General features: G+C 45.7%; 1 protein-coding gene across 1 annotated transcript in view; it reads left to right on the forward strand.

Moving 5' to 3' along the window:
• The window catches only part of LOC144686126 (hemicentin-1-like), a 418,005-nt gene that overhangs the window by 160,797 nt on the left and 235,281 nt on the right, over positions 1 to 21,927 (forward strand). The window contains 6 exon segments of the mRNA XM_078551270.1: positions 872 to 1,047; positions 3,029 to 3,125; positions 9,667 to 9,789; positions 11,662 to 11,823; positions 13,593 to 13,874; positions 20,727 to 20,894. Coding sequence (XP_078407396.1) covers positions 872 to 1,047; positions 3,029 to 3,125; positions 9,667 to 9,789; positions 11,662 to 11,823; positions 13,593 to 13,874; positions 20,727 to 20,894 — 1,008 coding nt within the window.

Genomic DNA, 21,927 nt, shown 5'->3' on the forward strand with positions numbered 1-21,927 from the left:
GTTCGAGTGGAACAAGATTACAAGAAGATATAGACGGGCAGGTCAGATGGGCTGATCAGTGGCAAATGGAATTTAATCCGGATAAATTGAGGTGATGCACTTGGGCAGGACAAACAAGCCACGGGAATACACGATGAATGGCAGGATCCTGGTAAGTACCAAGGATCAGAGGGACCTTCGTGTGCATGTCCACCGGCCCCTTAAATTAGCGGGGCAGGTAGATAAGGTGGTTAAGGCAGCATAGCAGAGGCATAGAATATAAGAGCAGGGAAGTTATGCTGGAACTGTGTAAAACGCTGGTTAGGCCACAGCTAGAGTATTGTGTGCAGTTCTGGAATCCGCATTATAGGAAGGATGTGATTGCACTAGAGAGAGAGCGCAGAGGAGATTTACTAGGATGTTGCCTGGGCTGGAGAGTTTTAGTTATGAGGAGAAATTGAATAGACTGGAGTTATTTTCCTTGGAGCAGAGGAGATTGAGGAGGTATATAATTGAAGTGTATAAAATTATAAGGGGCATAAATAGGGTAGACAGGAAAGAACCTTTCCCCTTGGTGGAGGGATCAATAACCAGGGGGCATAGATTTAAGGTAAGGAGCAGGAGGTTTAGAGGGGATGTGAGGAAGAATTTTTTCACCCAGAGGGTGGTGGGAATCTGGAACTCACTGCCTGAAAGGGTGGTAGAGGCAGAAACCCTCAACATTTAAGAAGTATTTGGATGTGCACTTGCGATGCCATGGCATACAAAGCTATGTTAAGTACTTGTTTGACCGGCGCAGACTCGATGGGCCGAAGGGCCTTTTTCTGTGCTGTGGACATCTATGACTCTAAGCACAAGAAGCTGACCAGTTTCGTCATTTTTTACCTTGTAGTTCCACCAAGTATTCTGGGAGATGAGCAGAATGTCTCCGTCAATTTGAATGACTCGGTGTCCTTGGAATGTCAGAGCCGGGCATTTCCACCACCCACTCTTCGTTGGACAAAGGATGGTCGACCCCTATCAGTGCGTGCAGGTCACAGACTCTCTGAAAATGCCAGTCTCTTCGAGGTCAGTGTTACCATTGAGTCTTTCATCTCATTTATGAATGGCTTTGCTCTAAGCTTCAATCACCAAAGTTTAATTTTAAATAAAGGAAGAACTTGCATTTATATGATGCCTTTCACATCTCAGGGTGGTCCAAAATGCTTTACAGCCAATTAAATATCTTAGTAACGTGGCAGCCAATTCACACACAGCAAGATCCCACTAACAGCAATGTCCTAATGACCAGATAATCTGTTTTTAGTGATGTGGATTGAAGGATAAATATTGGCTAGGACCTCGGGGAGAACTCCCCTGCTCTGCTTCACAATAGTGCCTTGGAGATATCTTAAGTCCACCTGCGATGCAGATGAGGCCTCGGTTTAACACCTCATCCAAAGCATTCCCCCAGTACCGCACTGAAGGGTCAGCCAAGATTTAGTGCTCAAGTCTCTGGAGTTGGAGTTGACCCCGTAACCTCAGACTCAGAGGAGAGAGCGCCTGGTTATAAAATCCCCATTTTAATTTGATTTTTGAAAACAAAAAAAAAAAGCAATACAAATTTTACTCAGTGCTTTCTTAGTGATGGTGAATTTGCTGCAAGGCTGTAACCAGGGCTACTGTTAATTTTAGAAGTCATCCTGCAGGTGCCTGTGTGGATTGGTATGGGAGATGCATGTATTTAAACACCGGAGTATCTTAGGGACAAGAAAACATCACATCACAAACCCACGCCTTTTTGATAAATCTCGACCCCATGTACCTGCCTCCAGAACCAAATTTTCCCTCTATCTGCTTTCACCATTCACTTCAACGGCCTTCCCAAGTAATTTATTCCCTTAAGGCTGTTAACCTTTGTGTGAAGAGGTTTCACCTAAATTCTTGACTTGCTCCCAATGTCTTCATTTTAACTCATGGCCCCAGGTGTTTGAATCTTTTGCCATAGTGAACAATTTGTCTGGATTAACCACCAGTCCTTGTTATAAGCCTGAAATCTTTGAGTCACATTAAAATTTCCTCTTTCCCAATATCCTGAATTTCCTTGGTTGTTTTGTCTCCATACCCCACCATCGCTGAACAGTAATATCCTTCATGTGATTAGACCACTATGGTTACCACAGAGTGCTGTCGTTCAAATCTGACCATTGCCTTGTACGGTGATATATCGGCTTTGTTCGGTATCTTTCAATCAGTATCTCAATTGCTTTTTCCACTACAGCCGATAATCACAAGAATTCAGAGCAGGAGCAGGCCATTTGGCCCCTTGAGTCTGCTCCGCCATTCGATAAGATCATGATTGTGGCCTCAACTCCACTTTCCTGCCTGCCCCCCATAACCCTTGACTCCTTTGATAACTGGCTCATGTATTCTAATAATAATACAAAATAAAACAAATACTTGCACTTATATAGCACCTTTCACACCCGCTGGACACCTCAAAGTGCTTTGCAGCCAAAGAAGTACTTCTAAAATGTAGCCACTGTTGTAACATCAGAAAGGTGGCAGCTAATTTGCGCACAGCAAGCTCCCACAAACAACAATGTGATAATGGCCAGTTAATCTGTTTCTGATGTTGATTGAGGGATAAACTCCCCTGCTCTTCTTTGAAATAGTGCCATGTGATCTTTTACATCCACCCGAGCAGGCAGACAGGGCCTTTGTATAACACCTCACCCGAAAGACGGTACCTCCGACAATGCAGCACTCCCTCAGTACTGCAGTAGAGTGACAGCCTTGATTTTTGTCCTCGAGGGCTGGAGTGGGACTTGAACCCAGAGCCTTGTGACTCAGAGGCGAGAGTGCTGACCGATGCTAGGTGGGATTGAACGCTAATGCAACCTTTAGGTTAACCAAGTGCCTGCGAAGCTTTGCTCTTGCAGTTTGTCCCGGTTTCCGAACTCCCAGATCACTCCAAAGTAATGGAACCAAATGCAGACTGAAGTTCCCTCAGCTTGCCAGCATTGCATATTCTGGAAGAAACAATTGATGAATGTCGTTGGTCCCGTAGATCAAGAGTGCCCAGGTTCAAGATGCCGGCCGCTACACCTGTGAGGCCTCAAACGATGCTGGAAAGACAGAGAAGAACTACAACTTAAATGTGTGGGGTAAGCTGTGAGTGTGTTACCACTCTGACGGTTTTTGGGGGGCTGTCTCTCCCTTTTGTGATTTGGTTCCCCTTTTTTCCTCATTTGAATTTTCCCTGCCTTTTCCCATGTTGGCCATGAGTGAGAGGGTGAGTGTTCTGCTGGGAATCCCCGATCTCAGGAAACGCTCGTTGACTGAGGATGATTTGTGAGGACATTACACTCCAGAGCTGTGATGATGCTATATAACCAGTGAGAGCTGAACTTTTTCCAGTACCATTCTAAAACCCTGAGGTTATGCTTCAACCCTGCATTACACACCACACAGCTGTTACCTCACCATAATATATCTTACATTTGGATCGTTTAATATGGGTTGTTTGAATTTGGAACATTTCCTCACCAGCTTTTAAAACTTAAAGCAGCCACTCTTTAACGTGCATCTACCTGGGAGAGATCTACCCTGTAAACATTTCAGAGTTGAGGGGAGATGGGGGCATAGTGGTAATGCCACTGGACTAGTAATCCAGGAGTCCAGGTGAATGCTCTAGGCGCGTGGGTTCATAATCCCAAGGCAATTGGTGGAATTTAAATTCAATGAATAAGCATGGAACATAAATATCAGTAATGGTAGCCATGATGACTGTTGTTGTAAAAACCCAACTGGTTCACTAATGTCCTTCAGGGAAGGAAATCTGCCATCCTTACCTGGTCTGGCCTATGTGCGACTCTTAACTGCCCTCTGAAATGGCCTAGCAAGCCACTCAGTTCAAGGGTAATTAGGGATAGGCAACAAAATGCTGGCCTTGCCAGTGATGCCCACATCCTGTGACAGAATAATTCATCTGTGCTACCTTTAATGCAGTTTTCTGTCTGTTTAAGACTGCAGTGTCTCACCATAAGAAAGTAAGTCCTTGTGAGGCACCAGTCTGTCTAATTAATCCATGCACCATTCCTCAACTGATATCGTGATAATAATTCCCTGTCAGGCTCCAGAACACAACATTTGGTTCCAAACTATCCTGTTAGTTAGACCCAAAAATCTGAACAGTGCAACTGAGTAATGAGATGTGCTGCAAAAGAGAGGCTCTTGATTTGTTATTGAGACAGGCTCTTTTGAGATTGTGGCCATAGTATTTAAAGTAAAAGTATGTGAAATGGTACTGCACAGAGTATAGGTTTTGTAACTCACTGCCTGGTGATCGTGTGGGTAGCATCCCTGCCTCTGAGCCAGAAGCTCAAGGTTCAAGTCCCACTCCAGGACTTGATGGTCAAGGAAGGGGTGTTCAGAACGCAGCCAAACAGGCTGAATATAAACTTGCAAATCCTTTAACACATTCTAATGGCAGGCGGTAAGGGCGGGAGAGATTTCTGGTCAGCCACCTGATGGAAAGAAAATTGGAGCCTCGCCCATCACTATCCATAGCTCCGAACTACGGAATGCATATAAAAGTGTATTTCGTCACAACAACTCAGACTTCTTGGGGTGCTGGTTGGCTCAGTTGGGCTGGTGGCCAGTGTGGATCAGATTGGTGCAAACAGCACGGGGTTCGATCCCCGTTCCGGCTGGGGTGGATTCGGGACCCGTCTCCTTGCCCTAACTAGTGGTGGAGATCGTGGCGCTGGGGCTCAGACTTGCCTTCGGGCAGAGAACTGAAGGAGAAGCAGGCTCACTGTCTTGTAAGCTATTTCTGATGGTAGAGTTTTTAATGAAAATAGGGACTGCCCCTAGAACCAGGTTTCCATTTGGGGGAATTCACTGATCAGGGACCGAGCACGATGGGGAGGGGGCAGTGCGGGACTCAAGAAAGTCCCCCTACTGCTTTGTGAGAATATTCTGGGTGCTGGCTACATTTCCACCATTTGAAACCCTGGGACATTTGGGACTTGAAAAAAGACTTGAATTTATAAAGCGCTTTTCACGACCACCAGAATCTCAAGCACTTTGCAACCAATGAAGTACTTTTGAAGTGTAGTCACTATTGTAATGCTGGAAACGCGACAGCCTATTTGTGCACAGCAAGCTCCCACAAACAGCCATGATAATGATCAGATTTCTTTGTGATGTTGATTGAGGGAGAAATTTTGGCCAGAACACTGGGCATAACTCCCTTGCTCTTCTTCGAAATAGTACTTCTCCGAAAGAATGCGACCTTTCACATCCACCCGAGCAGGTAGATGGGGCCTCGGTTTAATGCCTTATCCAAAAGACGGCACCTCCAACAGTGCAGCACTCCCTCTGTACTGCACTGGAGTGTCAGCATAGATTGCAGTCCTCAGATGACTTAATGACATTCAGCTCCCCTGTGTGTCTGGGACAGGGGACAGGGTGATCCCTTCAAGTGCCCGCAGAGGTGAAATCTCCCCTCTGCTCATCATTATATGCTCCAACAACTAGAGGCATCGTACATGTTTGCATTGTGAAACAGTTTTGTGTCATGACACAACACAACACAGCGTTGGCACAGTCGTGGTGGTGTTTGCTGCCTGTACAGGTGAGAAACCCGAGGCTAGCTGGTCACCTCACGGTTATTGTTTAGAGTGCTATCCAATGCAGAGTGGCAACGAATGTGCTCACTTATGTAAAGGTGCCGACTGAAAGAGTTGTGCTTTTCCACAGAATCTAAGCAGCTGACCCCATCACCCACAGTCACAGAGTTAAAATGCTTCGATGTTGTGGAGCATCTGGCCTCACTTTTACCAGGATTACTGGAGTGAGTCACACATCTGGCTGTCAATGGCTACCTTCAGTGGCTGGAGAATGATTCATTGATGCGCTTCCTTGACAGATGGCTGGAAATAAGACACATGCGGTGTCTAGTGACACTGTGAAACTGAGCAGTGAGGCACAAAGGCCAAGCTTGCTGAGAACAGGGGGTTTTTCTGATCTGAAATAAAAACCAGACGAAGGATCCAACGTGAACCTGAGGTCAGTGGCTGTTTTAAGGATTGAAAGCACATCTGTGCAGTGCATTGTTCGAGGATAAGTCAGCATTTTGAAGAAATCCCGCTCCTGGCTTCCGTTCTGAGAAAACCTCACAACTGACATTCGCTGTTCAGTGCCGAATGGGCACTCCTTGTGTGAGAGTTCTGTTGGCACTTGTGGAGTGACAGCCCAGCTCAGGTCCAGGGCCCCAGGGCAGCGAAGGGAGACAAAAATAAACTATAAGACCACTGTTTTTTCAGATCAAGGTAACAGAGAAATGAAACAAATAAAAAGAGAAACTGATTTGATGAAGCTTAAACTGGGAGAGAAAAGAGAGATGACTAGACCACACATTTGAATGTTTAAGCATTTCACTGCATCGCATAGAGTCATTACGGCACAGGAGGAGGTCATTTAGCCCTTCGAGTCAGTGCCAGCTCCCTGTAGAGATATCCAATCAGTCCCATTCCCCAGATCTATCCCCATCTGTCCTGCAAGTTTATTTCCCTCAAGTGCATCTAATTTCCTTTTGAAATCATTCATTGTCCCTTGCTTCCACCTTCCTCGTTGGCAGAGAGTTCCAGGCTATGACCATTTGTTGAGTAAAAATGTTCTTCCTCACATTCCCCCTGCATCTCTTGCCCAAAACCTTAAATCTCTGTCCCCCAGTCCTTGTGCCATCATCTAGTGGGAACAGCGATGAGGATACATCCTTGGATTACTGTGCATGTGAATATTCACCCAGATATGCAATGTCGGCACAACATGGTAAGGGCCTGTGTTTAAAAATGTTCTGGTTGTGTGATAAATAGTTTATTCCAATGCCAAACAGGTTCTGCAAAAGTCATATATGGCACACCTGCAATGCTGGACATGCCGCGGGTGGGGAAATGCAAAACAGGGACCAAACACTTTGCAGCAGGGAGCGAGGGCAAGTGGAAGGGAAAGGCCAAATGAGGAATCGTATCATCAACGGACATGGTCACTCAATAGATAGAGTGGTTTGGAAGGCCCTATTGTCCTTGGTTCAAGGGTAATACGTTTAGGTGGTGGTGTAGCGGTGATGTCATGAGCAATCCAGTAGGCCTAGGTAATGCTCTGGGGACGCGGGTTCAAATCCCACCACAGCAGCTGGTAGAACTGAATTCAATTAACAATTTTTAAGAAATTTTCATGGGATATGGGTGTTGCTGGCTAGTCCAGCATTTATTGCCCATCCCTAATTGCCCTTGAGAAGGTGGTGGTGAGCTGCCTTCTTGAACTGCTGCAGTGCATGTGGAATAGGTACACCCAAAGTGCTGTAAGGAAGGGAGTTCCAGGATTTTGGCCCAGCGATAGTGAAGGAATTGTGATATAGTTCCAAGTCAGGATGGTGAGTGGCTTGGAGGGGAACTTGCAAGTGGCGGTGTTCCCATCCATCTGCTGCCCTCGTCTTTCTAGGTGGTAGAGTTCATGGGTTTGGAAGGTGCTGTCGAAGGAGCCTTGGTGAGTTTCTGTAGTGCATCTTGTAGATGGTACACACTGCTGCCACTGTGCATCGGTGGTGGAAGGAACGAATGTTTGTGGATGGGGTGCCAATCAAGCGGGCTGCTTTGTCCTGGATGGTGTCAAGCTTCTTGAGTGTTGTTGGAGCTGCACTCATCCAGATAATTGGAGAGTATTCCATCACACTCTTGACTTGTGCCTTGTAGATGGTGGACAGGCTTTGGGGAGTCAGGAAGTGAGTTACTCACTGCATAATCCCCAGTCTCTGACCTGCTCTTGTAGCCACAGTATTTATATGGCTGGTCGAGTTAATTTTCTGGTCGATGGTAAGCCCCCCAGGATGTTGATAGTGGAGTATTCAGTGATGATAATGCCATTGAATGTCAATGGGAGGTGGTTGGATTCTCTCTTAGTGGAGATGGTCAATGCCTGGCATTTGTGTGGCATGAATATTACTTGCCACTTGTCAGCCCAAGCCTGAATAATGTCCAGGTGTTGCTAAATTTGGACATGGACTGCTTCAGTATCTGAGGAGTTGCGAATGGTGCTGAACATTGTGCAATCATCAGCGAACATCCACAGTTCTGATCTTATGATGGGAGGAAGGTCATTGATGAAGCAGCTGAAGATGTTTGGTTCGAGGACACTAACCTGAGGAACTCCTGCAGCAATGTCCTGAGACTGAGATGATTGACCTAAATCTGGAATTAAAAGCTAGTCTAGGCAATAGTGACCTTGAAACCACTGTCTATTGGTTCACTCATGTCCTTTAGGGAAGGAAATTTGTCATCCTTACCCAGTCTGACCAACATGCGACTCCAGGCCCACAGCAAAGTGGTTGACTCTTAACTGGTCACTAAAATGGCCTAGGAAGCCACTCAGTTCAAGGCAATTAGGGATGGGCAACAAATGCTGGCCTTGCCAGCGATGCCCACATCCCATGAAAGAATATTAAAAAAACGGGGTAAGATGTAGGAGGTTTAGAGGGGATTCAAAGGGAAATCTGTTCACCCAGTGGCTCATGGGGAGTTGGAACTCAATTCCTGAAAGGGTAGTAGAGGCAGAAACCCTCAAGGGCATACTCAATAAATGGGAGGATATTGAGAGAGATTGAGGAAGTGAGAGACCTTGGAGTGTATGTCCACGGGTCCCTGAAGGTGGCAGGACAGGTGGGTAAGGTGGTAAAGGAAACATAAGGAATTTATTGGGCGAGACATTGAATACAAAAGCAGGGATGTAATGCTGGAACTCTTAAAATGCTGGTTAGGCCACAGCTGGAATTTTGTGAGCCGTTCTAGTCACGACATTACAGTTAGGACATAATTGCTCTGGAGAGAGTGCAAAGATTTACAAGAATGTTGCCAGGGCTTGAAAATTGCATCTATGAGGGAAGATTGGATAGGCTGGGGTTGTTTTCCTTAGAACAAAGAAGGCTGAGGCGTGACCTAATTGAGGTGTACAAAATTATGAGAGGGGCCTAGATAGGGTAGACAAGAAAGACCTGTTTTTCCTAGCTGAGGGGTCAATTACCAAGAAGCATAGATTTAAGGTGATTGGTAGAAGGACTAGAGAGGTCGTGAGGAAAAACCTTTACACTCGGGATGGCGGGCGTCTGGAACTCACTGCATGAATTGGTGGTTGAGGCTGAAACTCTCAACTCATTTATAAGGTACCTGGATCTGCATCTGAAGTGCTGTAACTGCAAGGCTACGGTCCAGATGTTGGATAAAAATGAGCGGCTGGTTTCTATTTTCTCTTTTTATGGCCAGTGCAGATATGATGGGCTGAATGGCCTCTTTCTGCACCACAACTTTTCTACAGTACTTTAACAATTTAAAGGAACTTGAATACTCACTTGAATATTGAAACATAGCCTATAAGGCTACAGACCAAGGGCTGGAATGTGGGCTGAAGATGGATGGCTCCTTGTCAACCAGCACAGACACAATAGGCCAAGTGGCCTCTTCCCATGCTGTAAATTTTTATGTTGCCACGATTCTCAGCCTGCTGTAGAATTAGAGATGGAATAAGATGAGTAACAGGGGGGGAAGGAGTTACATTTATAATCACAAGAGATCAGCCAGTGACAAGTATAATGTTATTTACCCCAACCGACTTTGCTGTGAAGAAATGTTTCGAAATATTTTGCAGTGCCCCCAACGTTTCATGGATTGGAGGACCAAATGCCGGTGACGGTAATCGAGGGTAACTCGATGAGTTTGTTTTGTGAATGCAGTGGGATTCCCTCCCCAACTCTGGAGTGGCAAAAGAATGGTAAGTAGCCCAGTACCTTATACTGTGTTTCTGATTGGATTATCCTGGCGTAAAGAGCAAATCCACTCTTGCAACCTTTCCGTCCGAATGACAAATTCTATTTGGATTGACAGAGGAGCTGAGTTGTATGCTCCATTGTGACGAAGGGTGGTGAGGGGGTTGGAAGACAGACGAGTTGTGCCGTTAACCTGGAGAGAGGTCACATTCTCCTCCCATCCCATACTCACCTGGGAGCTGGATCCATCCGAGCAGCCTATTAATTTTCCTTTTGAAAGGAAAGATAACGTTCTGGTGAACTGATACTAAATTGGTAAACGAGTGGCGAGCGACGTTATGACTAGTGAGATAAAGATATAATCACATCAGCAGTGTGTGCCTTTTCTAAAATATGTTTTTTCTGTGGGGGCTGAACTTGGCCAAAGAGAGAGAGTTAGTGGATGTTTTTAAGTTTAGCGAGGTGTAAACAGTGATGTCCTTAACAGTCAGCGTTTGGGCCATTACTGTTTTTACTGGTCAAGGGGGCGGAATACCAAAATTTGCAGATAGTAAAAGCAGGGAGCTTAGTTAACTGTAAAGAGAACTAGATGCAACTTACAGGAGAACATGGATAAGTTAATGGATTTGGCCAACGACCCATTTTGGAAGAAAGAGTAAGGACAGGGAAATATTCGCGAAATGACAAAACAAATAGAAAAGCAGAGAGATTTGGGAAATGTTCAGATATACAAATCTTAATAAGAGGGAGGGCAAAAAGCATTTGGGATCCTAGATTTTTTTAATGAGGCCATAGAATACAAATACACAGAATTGTCAAAAACAAAAACAGAATTACCTGGAAAAACTCAGCAGGTCTGGCAGCATCGGCGGAGAAGAAAAGAGTTGATGTTTCGAGTCCTCAGGACCCTTCAACAGAACTGATTTGGACTGCAGTTAGAATATTGGGACAAGTCTTGTTGAAACCGTTGTACACCATTAGTTCAACTCTTTCCTCTACCCTTCAGCGTGAAAAATATTTGCAACATTTTGTGCTGGAAATGTGATCTGCTAATGGCGGTAGAATATAACAGGGTATCTAGGACCTGAGTGAATGGTGGGACAAACAGTGTGTCTCCTTACCCAATGAGATTTAAGGATAAAGGAAGAAACATGGGAATAACTCAAAAGGAAATCGAGTGACTTAGAATCAAATCAGGTACAGAAAGAGAAATAAAGACAGGGAAAGAAAAATTGGATTCAGAGTGAGAAAAAATAGTCAAGTCAGAAAAATTGCAAATATAGTCTTTTTAAAATCGCAAAGAAGAATTTACTACATGCGGGAATGAGATTGAACCATTTAAATTGTTCCTTTTCTGGGCAGGAGAGGTTGATAAATAGGTTGTTAAAAGGTACTTACGATCTTAACTACCAGACTTAACTTTCCACGGTAAGTTTAATAGGCAATTAATGTGCAAATCCAGAAGGTTTTTAAAAAATAACGGTGAGGCCATGAGTGGAGCGATGAAAATCAATCAGTAAGCTGTGGAGATTCACAGTTTATGACATACTCCTTAATCCCTGACCAATTTGCACAGAAATAACAATGTGCACCATGAACACACTATCTTTTTGCAGCAACATCCAGCCCGATTATTCCATTCTTTTCAGGCATGGAGTCTAGGGATAAGAAACGATAGTTATGCAAAGAGATTATTATAACAAGAAGATCTAGTAGAAGTGTTCCAAATGATGAGTGGCTTTCATGTGGTGAATAAAGAAAAATTATTGATCAGTAAATTTGTAACAAGAGAGTACAGACGGGTTTCTTTTTGTCTAGGTTTCTTTTTACAGACCCCCTAATATTGTTTGATCTCTGTTCCTCACTATCAATCACAGGGATGCGCCTCTCTACAGAGAAGGATGGTCGAATTACTATTCTCTCGGGGAGACAAATGTTACAAATATCCAGCACTCGGATATCAGACACTGGAAACTACACGTGTGTAGGGACTAATCTAGCTGGGACAAGCAAGAAGGACTATAGCGTGGAGGTTTATGGTGAGTGTAGGTGAATTGAGAAGTTGAAATGTTTTATATAATGAAAGTGGTTCAGATAAACCACGAAAGTGAATCTTCTGAGGAGTGGTAATCACCATCGGATTGCCGCTCTGCTCCTATCTATTTACCTGGCACCAAAGTTCCCCGTTTCTCGCCCGGACTTCTGAGCTGGGCCTCTTCAGAAATGCGGAGTGTATCAGGTTTGGGAGTCCTTCCTTCCTAGGACAGGAATGTTGGGGGGGAGCCACGCCTTGCCTCCTTTTTACACCACCAGCTGCCGTATTACAGAAAGTTCAATGGTCTCAAAGCCACTTTGAGAAGGTATGGAGAGAAAGTAAGTGTGTAAGGTAAGTGGGCGAGGGGTAGGGTGGGTAGTTGGGTGAGTGAGGGGGTAGGGTGGGTAGCTGGGTGAGCGAGGGGGTAGGGTGGGTAGTTGGGTGAGTGAGTGGGTACGGTGGGTAGTTGGGTGAGTGAGGGGGTAGGGTGGGTAGTTGGGTGAGTGAGGGGGTAGGGTGGGTAGTTGGGTGAGTGAGGGGTAGGGTGGGTAGTTGGGTGAGTGAGGGGGTAGGGTGGGTAGTTGGGTGAGTGAGGGGGTAGGGTGGGTAGTTCGGTGAGTGAGGGGGTAGGGTGGGTAGTTGGGTGAGTGAGGGGGTAGGGTGGGTAGTTGGGTGAGTGAGTGGGTAGGGTGGGTAGTTGGGTGAGTGAGGGGGTAGGGTGGGTAGTTGGGTGAGTGAGGGGGTAGGGTGGGTAGTTGGGTGAGTGAGGGAGTAGGGTGGGTAATTGGGTGAGTGAGGGGGTAGGGTGGGTAGTTGGGTGAGTGAGGGGGTAGGGTGGGTAGTTGGGTGAGTGAGAAGGTAGGGTGGATAGTTGGGTGAATGAGGGGGTAGGGTGGGTGGTTGGGTGAGTGACGGGATAGGGTGGGTGGTTGGTTGAGTGAGGGGGTAGGGTGGGTAGTTGGGTGAGTGAGGGGGTAGGGTGAGTGGTTGAGTGAGTGAGGGGGTAGGGTGGATAGTTGGGTGAGTGAGGGGGTAGGGTGAGTGGTTGAGTGAGTGAGGGGGTAGGGTGGGTAGTTGGGTGAGTGAGGGGGTAGGGTGAGTGGTTGAGTGAGTGAGAGGGTAGGGTGGGTAGTTGGGTGAGTGAGGGATAGAGTGGCAGGTGGGTGGGTGAGGAGTAGGGTGGAAGGTAAGTGGGTGAGGAGTAGGGTGGAAGGTAAGTGGGTGAGGGATAAGGTGGGTTCAGGGGAGTCGGAGATGCAGTCGGGGGGCGGGGTATGTAATGGGTGGGGGTCGAGGGGCTGCCGAGGGTTTGGGTATTTAGATGGGGCATCAGGGTATAGTCAGGGGCAGGGTAACCTGGGGGTTCAGGGCGAAGTCTGGTGTTCACGAGTTTAGTTAGGATATCCAGTGGGGAATCGGGGTATCAGTACCATAGTTAGAACTGGTTTCAACCCTTCTAACTTCTCCTGGGTAGCGATTCTGATAAGTGAATCGGAACCATCCAAAGTCTCTGGCTTTAACTCAGCATTTTGGAGGGTTCCAGATGCAGAGGAATTGCCCATTGGAAGTCCAAACTTCGCCAGGCAATTCCTGTCTAGTCAGTGCGTGGGGGCATCTGAGGGGTCGACTAGCACATCCTGCGGGGGTACTCCAGGATACACCACCTGGAGGTCAGACGTTCGGGCCCCGTATGGTATTGCTCTGGCGCAGTATCTCTCGCCAGGCGACTGGGAATTTGGATCATCTCTTCCTGGTTTCCTCTCTCTGTTTCAGTGGCACCAAAGATCAAGAATGGGGGTGGGCGGCCGACGGAAATTTCGATCACCAGGGGAGCTGGGGTCACGCTGGAATGCGAAGCGCATGGAGTTCCTCAGCCAACGCTGACTTGGATGAAAGACGGGCGTCCCGTGGTGAGCAGGAGAGGTATCCAAGTGGAGAACGGGGGCCGGACTCTGAAAGTTCAAAGGGCACAGGAGCATCACACCGGCCGCTACACCTGTCTGGCTGTTAACGAGGCCGGACGATCGGGCAGGAAGTTTGATTTGAGTGTTCGTGGTAAGCGTTCCAGTTACTACTGGTTTTGAACAGACATCACCTTTTAAGCTAGTTTTATTTATTCGTTCATGGGATGTGGGCGTCGCTGGCTAGGCCAGCTTTTATTGCCCATCCCTAATTGCCCTTGTTCAGAGGGTATTTAAGAGTCAACCACATTGCTGTGGGTCTGGAGTCACATGTAGGCCAGACCGGGTAAGATTTCCTTCCCTAAAGGGCATTAGTGAACTAGATGGGTTTTTACGACAATGGACAATGGTTTCGTGGTCATCATCAGACTTTAATTCCAGATTTTTTTTAAAAATTGAGTTCAAATGTCACTATCTGCCACTGTATCCCTGAAGGCATACTAGTACAGTGACAATACCGCTAATGCCACTGCCTCCCCAATTTGTTATTTGACCAACAAGAAAAAGGAACAGAAGGAGCTAAGGGCAGGGGCGATACAACATGTAGATCTTACAGTAAAATACTTGCAGAGTCCAGAGCAATTTAACTGGATAAAGGACAATGTCATTTATTTGAGTGATCCTCATTATCAAATTTACTGGTCTCACTTAATCGCTCCCCTCAGCCTAGAATTTAAGTTTTAAAACTGTCGCTTAGTCCCCTGAGTGTTATTGTAGTTTCACAGACTCAGAAAGCATTCCCATCCTTGGTCTGTGGTGACTTATCCAACATTCAGCTAGAGCAGTGGTTCTCAAACCTTTTCGTCCGCGGACCACTTTGACGGGGCAGAAGACCCCGCCTACCGGTCCTACCCCACCCGCTTCCTCTCATCACCGCAAAAAAAGCTCATCAGAGTTAATGGGAAGAATGGTACAGCTTTTGATGAGACATCAATGAGATGATGCCTGGTTTCAGCCGGGCTTCAGGTTCAGCCGGTCACTCCTTGTTTTCGGCCACATAGGTGTCAAAAATCCAACCGCGCCGTTGTGTGAAGTAACAGTGACATAAATCTTGCTTAGGAAGCTTCATGGCTGTTGCCCGCGCCTATGATGACTCATGCTGAGCATGCGGTAGGCGGCCTGGCTGTGTGGCCCCTGGTTGTGTGGTGCGTGGTGGGATGAGGGTTCCAGCCTGTTCTCTCGTAGGAGCTTGGCTGTGGCATCGCACATCAGTGACTGGCATTTTGGACCAGCCTGCGGAGGACCCACATGGATCTCACTTTGAGATCCACTGAGATAGAGCGATGCTCGTACTGGTGCAGCAATTGGCCCTCGGTGTGTGGGCCCTGCAAATGACCAGTTGGTATCTGGACTATGGATATGACCGTGGACAGTGCAAATAGCCAATTAGCCCAGGTTTCTGCACTAGATATCCCATCAAGCCAATTCTGCTTGAAAATATGCCTGTGGAGATCAAATAAGGCCACTGCTGGATATGGCTATGATGACCTCCGCCATATTTGAATTACTTACCACACTTCACCATTTAGGTTTGGTCTGGAATATTAACCCGGAGTGAGGTACCCAATGCAGTCATTCACCTGCGAAATCTGGCGCTTAAGTAACATCTGTGGGCAGAGAGTAACTTCCTTAGCAGTGTGACCTGACTTTACAATGTATAACAGAAAACATAAGAAGTTTGAAATTTGTAGAACTGTACCGAAAGGGTGAATTATATTGCTCTTTTGCAAATTGACAATTAGACTTCTCTGTATACACCCATAAATATTCTTATGGGAAAAGAAAGTCAAGTTTCCACAGAATACACTGGAGGGGTTCAAATGGGATCCTGGTAATTAATGAGTACTGTATATTTTTGTACTGATGCAATCCAGCTGTTGTAGACATGCCATACTTCCACTATCCTTTCATGCAAGATACTTTAAACTGTTAGTTCATTATTTGCTTACCATAGCAACATCAAGATGTTTTTAGGAAAATTGTGCGTTGCTTCCTGTCTGGGTCTCTTTCTCACCCACCTGTTCCTTATTCCCACCACTTGCACCGTCTTCTCCCTCTGAGATTAACCCGGGGTAGGGTTTCTGCTTTGGGTGCCATCAGCCCTTTCAGGGGGCAATTACGCCCAAAATAGCGTTCCTGCTAAGAAAGGTGTTTTTTTTTATTCCGCGCCCCCCGCCCCACCCCATGTTTCTATTCAAACCAATTCGCTCAGCACCAAATGTGCCATGGGCCAGCTCAATCAGGCAGCGTTTTCAAAGACAGCTTTGCTTTAGAAAAAATTCCTTGAAATAATTAAGAGTGGCAGCTTGGCAAAGTTTGATTAAGACGGCTGAAAATGAGTTTATCACAGAAATAAGCGTCATAAGTGTCAATCCACCGCCTACGAGTAACCCGATTTTAAGTGACTGTGAATGACTTTATAAATATACAAATCTTTTTTCTGGCTAGACGAGCGTAGATTTTCAAAAATAAATTCACTCAAAACGTACCTGTTCGTGTCCTCGCAGTCAAAAGTCCCGTTTTAATTTTCTTGAAGGCCTGCGGACAAGTGCTACGATGCGCCTCCCAGTGGTGATGAGTGCACCCTGGGGGCCATGCCCCGTTTGGTGGGCAAGACCCTGCTTCTAACAAAATGTCTCAAAGCCTGTGCAAAAATTTGCGGCAACACAAGTTGCACTGAGCGTCATTTGTGCTTCAAAATTCCGCAGTCTTTTGCGCCCGTAACTGACATGGAGGGATTTGCACTGCACTAAGTGGGGTAATTGGATAGAAACTCCAGGCCAGTGACTTCCTGGGAGGCCCACCATAATCTCCAAAATGAATAGAGAGTGCCTAGCGTCCAACCCATGAGTTAATCCCTGATTAACCCTTTGTCTCTTTGTTGATCAGTTCAATCATGTAATTATTTTTTTTTTGAATTGTTACCTTCATTTATTTAAATTTTTAATCCCTTCTGTGTACACTATTTAAAAGATAAATAAAATTTGTTTGAGTTAAACATTGAGTGTGAAGCCTCCAGTGTATTTTTGGACACTTTTTGACATTTGAACAATTCTGTCCACTTTCTCAATGTTTAATTCTTTAGTGCAGGGAAAGGGTTTTATGAAATAGGGTCATCAATTAAGCCATGATTTGTTTTTAAGTCTTAAATTAACAGTTGCCTGAAAATATTAGCAATTTACCACAGATTTCTACAATGTTATGTTAGGTAAATTTAAGACTATGATCACTCAGTTTAGAAAATATTTATGCTTCAATGAAGATTGATTTTTGTTTTAATTTTAAAATTGTGTTTTGCTGATGTCTCAGCTAGGCACAATGCATGCAGGCTTGGAGATCCCAGAGTCAAATTTTGGGCAGTGCCTAGCTGCCTGACCACAGCTTGGAAAGAAGAACGTACACTAAAAGTGTTACTGAGCTTAGAAAGGGGAAAATTAGCCAGAGACCCCATTCCTGATCATGGTTCAGTGACCTTGCTGGAGTGTGTGTCGGTGCATGCCTGTGTCAAGAGTGTGTGTGTGTGTGTTGGTGTGTGCATGCATAAGGGTGTGTCTTGGTGTGTGCATGCGTGACAGTGTGTGATGTATGTGCACATGCATGAATGTGTGTTGGTGTGAGCGTGTGTGTGTGTGCGTGCACGTGTGCATGTTGGTATATATGTAAGCGTGTGTGTGTGCATGTGTGTTGGTGTCTGTGGGGGTGTGTGCGTTGGTGGGTCTGTGTGTGTGTGTGTGTGTTGGGTGAAGACAGGATTAATCAGGTACTATCCTTAAAATGATCATTCAGGAATCAAGATGCAATTTTCTATATGCTAATTTAAAAAATCAATGTTTTTTGAGCTATGTGAAATGGGGAACACTCTGGAAAGCCTCACGAACCACGACTACCTGAACCTTCAAGGGGCGGTGTATTCCGACAGGAATTTCATAATAAATTCTATATTCTAACATGGAGGAGCTCTTGTGGCTAAAATAACCTATACTAAAAAAAATACTCTAACTGGAGAGTTTTGCATTGAAACAAATGATATTTTCTGACATGTGTTTGGGGTCCAGTGTCCATGCTAGGGGAAACCAATGTCCTATTGTTGTGTGAAATCATTTTATCTGACTGTCCATCCTTGAGATAGCTTAGCTCTCATGACTTGAAGTTACTGTGTAGTGAAACCATCTGTATTGTCTGATGCCAAGTCTGTTTAAATAAAGACATTCTCCCCTTTCCCTCCTACACAAACTAAACCTAAATTTCAAATAACTCGTTCATCCAAGTGGAGGATATTTTTTAAAAGTTGAGTAAACTCCTTCAATAAACTGAGATTGAGGATGAGATTACTGTATATACTCATGTAAAAGTCAATTTTTTTTAATCCAAAAGTCATGGGTTGACTTTTACACGGGTAATGTTTTCAAGAGGCTAATGCGTGTTTGATCTGGGTCCAAGTGAAATCCAAAAAAGATTGATGCAATGAAATAAAGACCGACAGCAATAAAGGTTTTATATTAGATAGCTAACATTTATTTATTTTCTAACATTATGAACTATATGCATTTCATCCAATGCAATATAAATATATAAAGAATGAACTACAACACTCATGTTGAAATCCTTCAAAATCTTTGGGATATTGTGACTAGGGTTATGCGATGGATGTCAGTTTCACTGCCTTCATCTAGTGATCTAATGCATCTTTTCAATCGAGGCAGTGTCGGTGGAGCCAGTAATTATAGAAAAGCAAAGCATTAACCTGGAGGGCCACTTGTTGAAGGTGGAAAATGAGTGCCTCCTTAAAACCAGATGTGCTTGGTTGGGTTAATCTGACTGGAATAAACATCCTCGCTCGTTCCTGCTGCAGCCTCTGAATAGCCATTGACAGAGGAGGTGATTGGTATTAAACGTATATGAATGACAGCATTGTAGTGCAATACGAGGGAATTCACATCTGGGCTTAATAGCATCACATCACCTGACACCGTGGGCAGGATTTTCCGTTTTGATTCAGGACCCTGGTGTTGCCATTAAATGGGGGTCCCAAACCTGCAGGAGCAGGTCACCCGACATGGACCTTTCCCAAATTGGTCAATTCGACATGGATTTTTTTTATGAGCTGGCCAGAGGTGCGGTCCGATCAAGAACGGCATTACCCTCTCAGCCGCTTTAAAAACTTCGAAATAAAAAAATGGCCACAGCTGCTGGGCCACCATTGTGTAAGGAGAACGTTCCACAGGGTAGTCTGTGGCCACAGCTGTGACCAGGTTAGCAGGGGAGGCCTCAAAGCCTGTCTGGAGCTTTGGCATAAGAACATAAGAAGTAGGAACAGGAGTAGGCCATTCGACCCATCAAGCCTGCCCCCGCTATTCAAGAAGATCATGGCTGATCTGCCCCAGGCCTCAACTCCTCTCCTGTGCCAGTTCCTCATAGCCCTCAACTGCCCGATATTTCAAACATCTAACTACCTCCTCTTTAAACACTTTCAGTGATCTAGCCTCCACAACTCTCAGGGGTAGAGAATTCCAGACATTCACTACCTTCTGAGAGAAGAAGTTCCTTCGCATCCCGGTTTTAAATGAGTGTCCCCTTCAAGGGTGCCTCCAGGCACCTCTGTGCTGCCGAAGTCATGAGGATCCTGCAGGCAGATAAGAAAATTCCAGTCAGCCTCTTAATTACCTTAATGTGCTACTCATTGCTTGTGGGCAGGTAGCCATTCTACCCCCGTTTCTAGGCTATTTATTGGAGGAGAGCTCCCCATTGTTACAATGAAGGGCCTTTTTAAAAAATGTGTTCGTGGGATGTGGGCGTCGCTGGCTAGGCCAGCATTTATTGCCCATCCCTAACTGCCCTTGTTCAGAGGGCATTTTTTAAGAGTCAACCGCATTGCTGTGGGTCTGGAGTCACATGTAGGCCAGACCAGGTAGGGATGGTAGATTTCCTTCCCTAAAGGACATTAGTGAATCAGATGGGTTTTTATCACAGTCGGCAATGGTTTCATGGTCGTCATCATCAGACTTTTAATTCAGATTTTTATTGATGGGATTCGAACTTGGGTCCCCAGAGCATTACCCTGGGTCTCTGGAATACTAGTCCCGTGACAATACCAATCTCCCCTCCCCTCCCCACCCCACCCCACCCTGGTGTGGGCATTTGCTATTTCATCCTTGATTGGCTAATTGGTTAAAAAATCAGATACTTGAACATCCCATGGTTACCCTTCATCACTGAGACAGACACCCCAGGTTTTCATGGAAATGGGGAATTTGAAGTTGGAATCTGTACAAGGGCCTGTGCATGTTGTCTTTTAGAATGTGAGGCTGTTGCACCGCTAGGCCTCACTGTCTGGGTGGGGCATTACCTGGTTGCGCTGATTGGGTGAGCCTGTGCCAATGAGGACAAGGCCCTGCTGTGACCTTTCGGCTGCCTTCAGGACCATCACCGCTGAAGGATTTTGTCGTGATGGGAACTTATTGACTGGCAGCCCTTGCTCACCATGTCACAGGGTGCACTGGAAAGTAGGTCCAAGGGGGGGTTTTGAATGATGTAGAAGCACCAACCTCTACCTCGCCCCACCCTAAACACCCTGTCCCTGTGGTCCGTGACTCCTGGAGATGTCCTCCTTATTTTCCAGCTGGCTTCCGCCCTGTTATCTGCTGCTTGCCAAGGTAGCTGCAAGGTAATGTCATAATCCGGAGTACTGAGTTTCTTAGCTTTTCAAAGTGCCTGTCTTCCTGAACTGACAGGCGAGGATGTTAAGCGGAGTTGTAAATAGAGTTCTTAAAACAAAGGGGATTTAAAGCTGAGGTTTATATATTTGGTATTTAGATGCTAATGCAAGGCTTATACAGATGGTTAAATCAGGAGAGGGGTCAGTGGGTAAAAATGCTTTTGCTGTCTGCTGTATCTCCATCAGTGACTGACAGCTGAACTCTGTGTGTATGTGTGTATTTGTGGTCAGTCCCTCCAGCTATCACTGGGGAGATGGGGGCTCCAGAAAATATCAGCACCCTCCTGAGCAGCTCGATCGCTCTGACATGCGAGGCCTCCGGAACCCCGCCACCTGTCTTTACCTGGTTCAGAAACGGATCACCCATCGTCTCCAGCAGTAAGATGCAAGTGCTGTCAGGTAAGGAGGAGAATTAACCTCCTTTTCTTTTCTAAGAGTGTTTTTTTTTTAAAAGGACCATGCCCTTACAGAATGGCAAATCTATTTGGACTTCCGGACTGACTAAATGCTTGAACTCCAGGAAGGACAATGGCGCAGTGTGTTGGTGCTGACACCAGACAGTAATATTGTGTGTGTGTGAGTCACCGGTTTAGACCTTGAAATCTTCACAAGGTGAGTTCCCGAGATTGTGCGTTGAGAGTGAGCCTTGAATGTTGAGAACTCTTATCAGACATTGGCTGGCATTATAAATTTTGCTTATGGTAAATAGGCACACGACACACTTTACACGGTCACCACACTTTAGGAAGGGTGTGGAGGGTCCTTGAGAGCGAGGCTGCAGGGGAGATTTACCGGAATGGTTCCCGGGGTGAGAGATTTTAGCTACAAGGTTTGATTGGAAAAGCTGAGGCTGTTTTCCTTGCAGCAAAGGAGATTGAAGGGAAATTTGATAAAAGTGTACAATATTATGACAGGTTTAGGTAAAGTAGTCAAAGAAAAGCTCTTTACATTAGCTGATGGTATAAGGCGGGTGGGGGCACAGATTTAAGGGTTTGGGCAATAAATACAGGGAGGATGTGAGGAAGAACTTTCTTACGCAGCAAGTCAAAATGAGCTTGCTGCCCACGAGGCTGGTGGAAATGGAGATGACGGATGATTTCAAAAGGAAATCGAATGGGCACTTGGGGGAAATAACCTTGCAGGACCATGGGGATAGAGTTGGGGAGTGGGACTGACTGGATTGCTGTACAGAGAGCCAGCATGGACTCAATGGGTTGAATGGCCTCCTTGCGCTCCGTAATGACTCTGACATGCAAACGCAAACATACATGCATATGTAAACATAGGCGCACACATACATAAGCAGTCAGACACTCACACGGACACCGAGCTCTTGCCACTTAGGAAAATTGATGAGAAGGAGCCCTCTTGCCTCTTAACATTAATGATGTGTTGGATCAGTTTGTTGGAGACCTTGTGGCTAACACCTGGT

Source organism: Cetorhinus maximus, chromosome 10, assembly GCF_964194155.1.
Source record: "Cetorhinus maximus chromosome 10, sCetMax3.hap1.1, whole genome shotgun sequence".
Taxonomy (NCBI): Eukaryota; Metazoa; Chordata; class Chondrichthyes; order Lamniformes; family Cetorhinidae; genus Cetorhinus; species Cetorhinus maximus.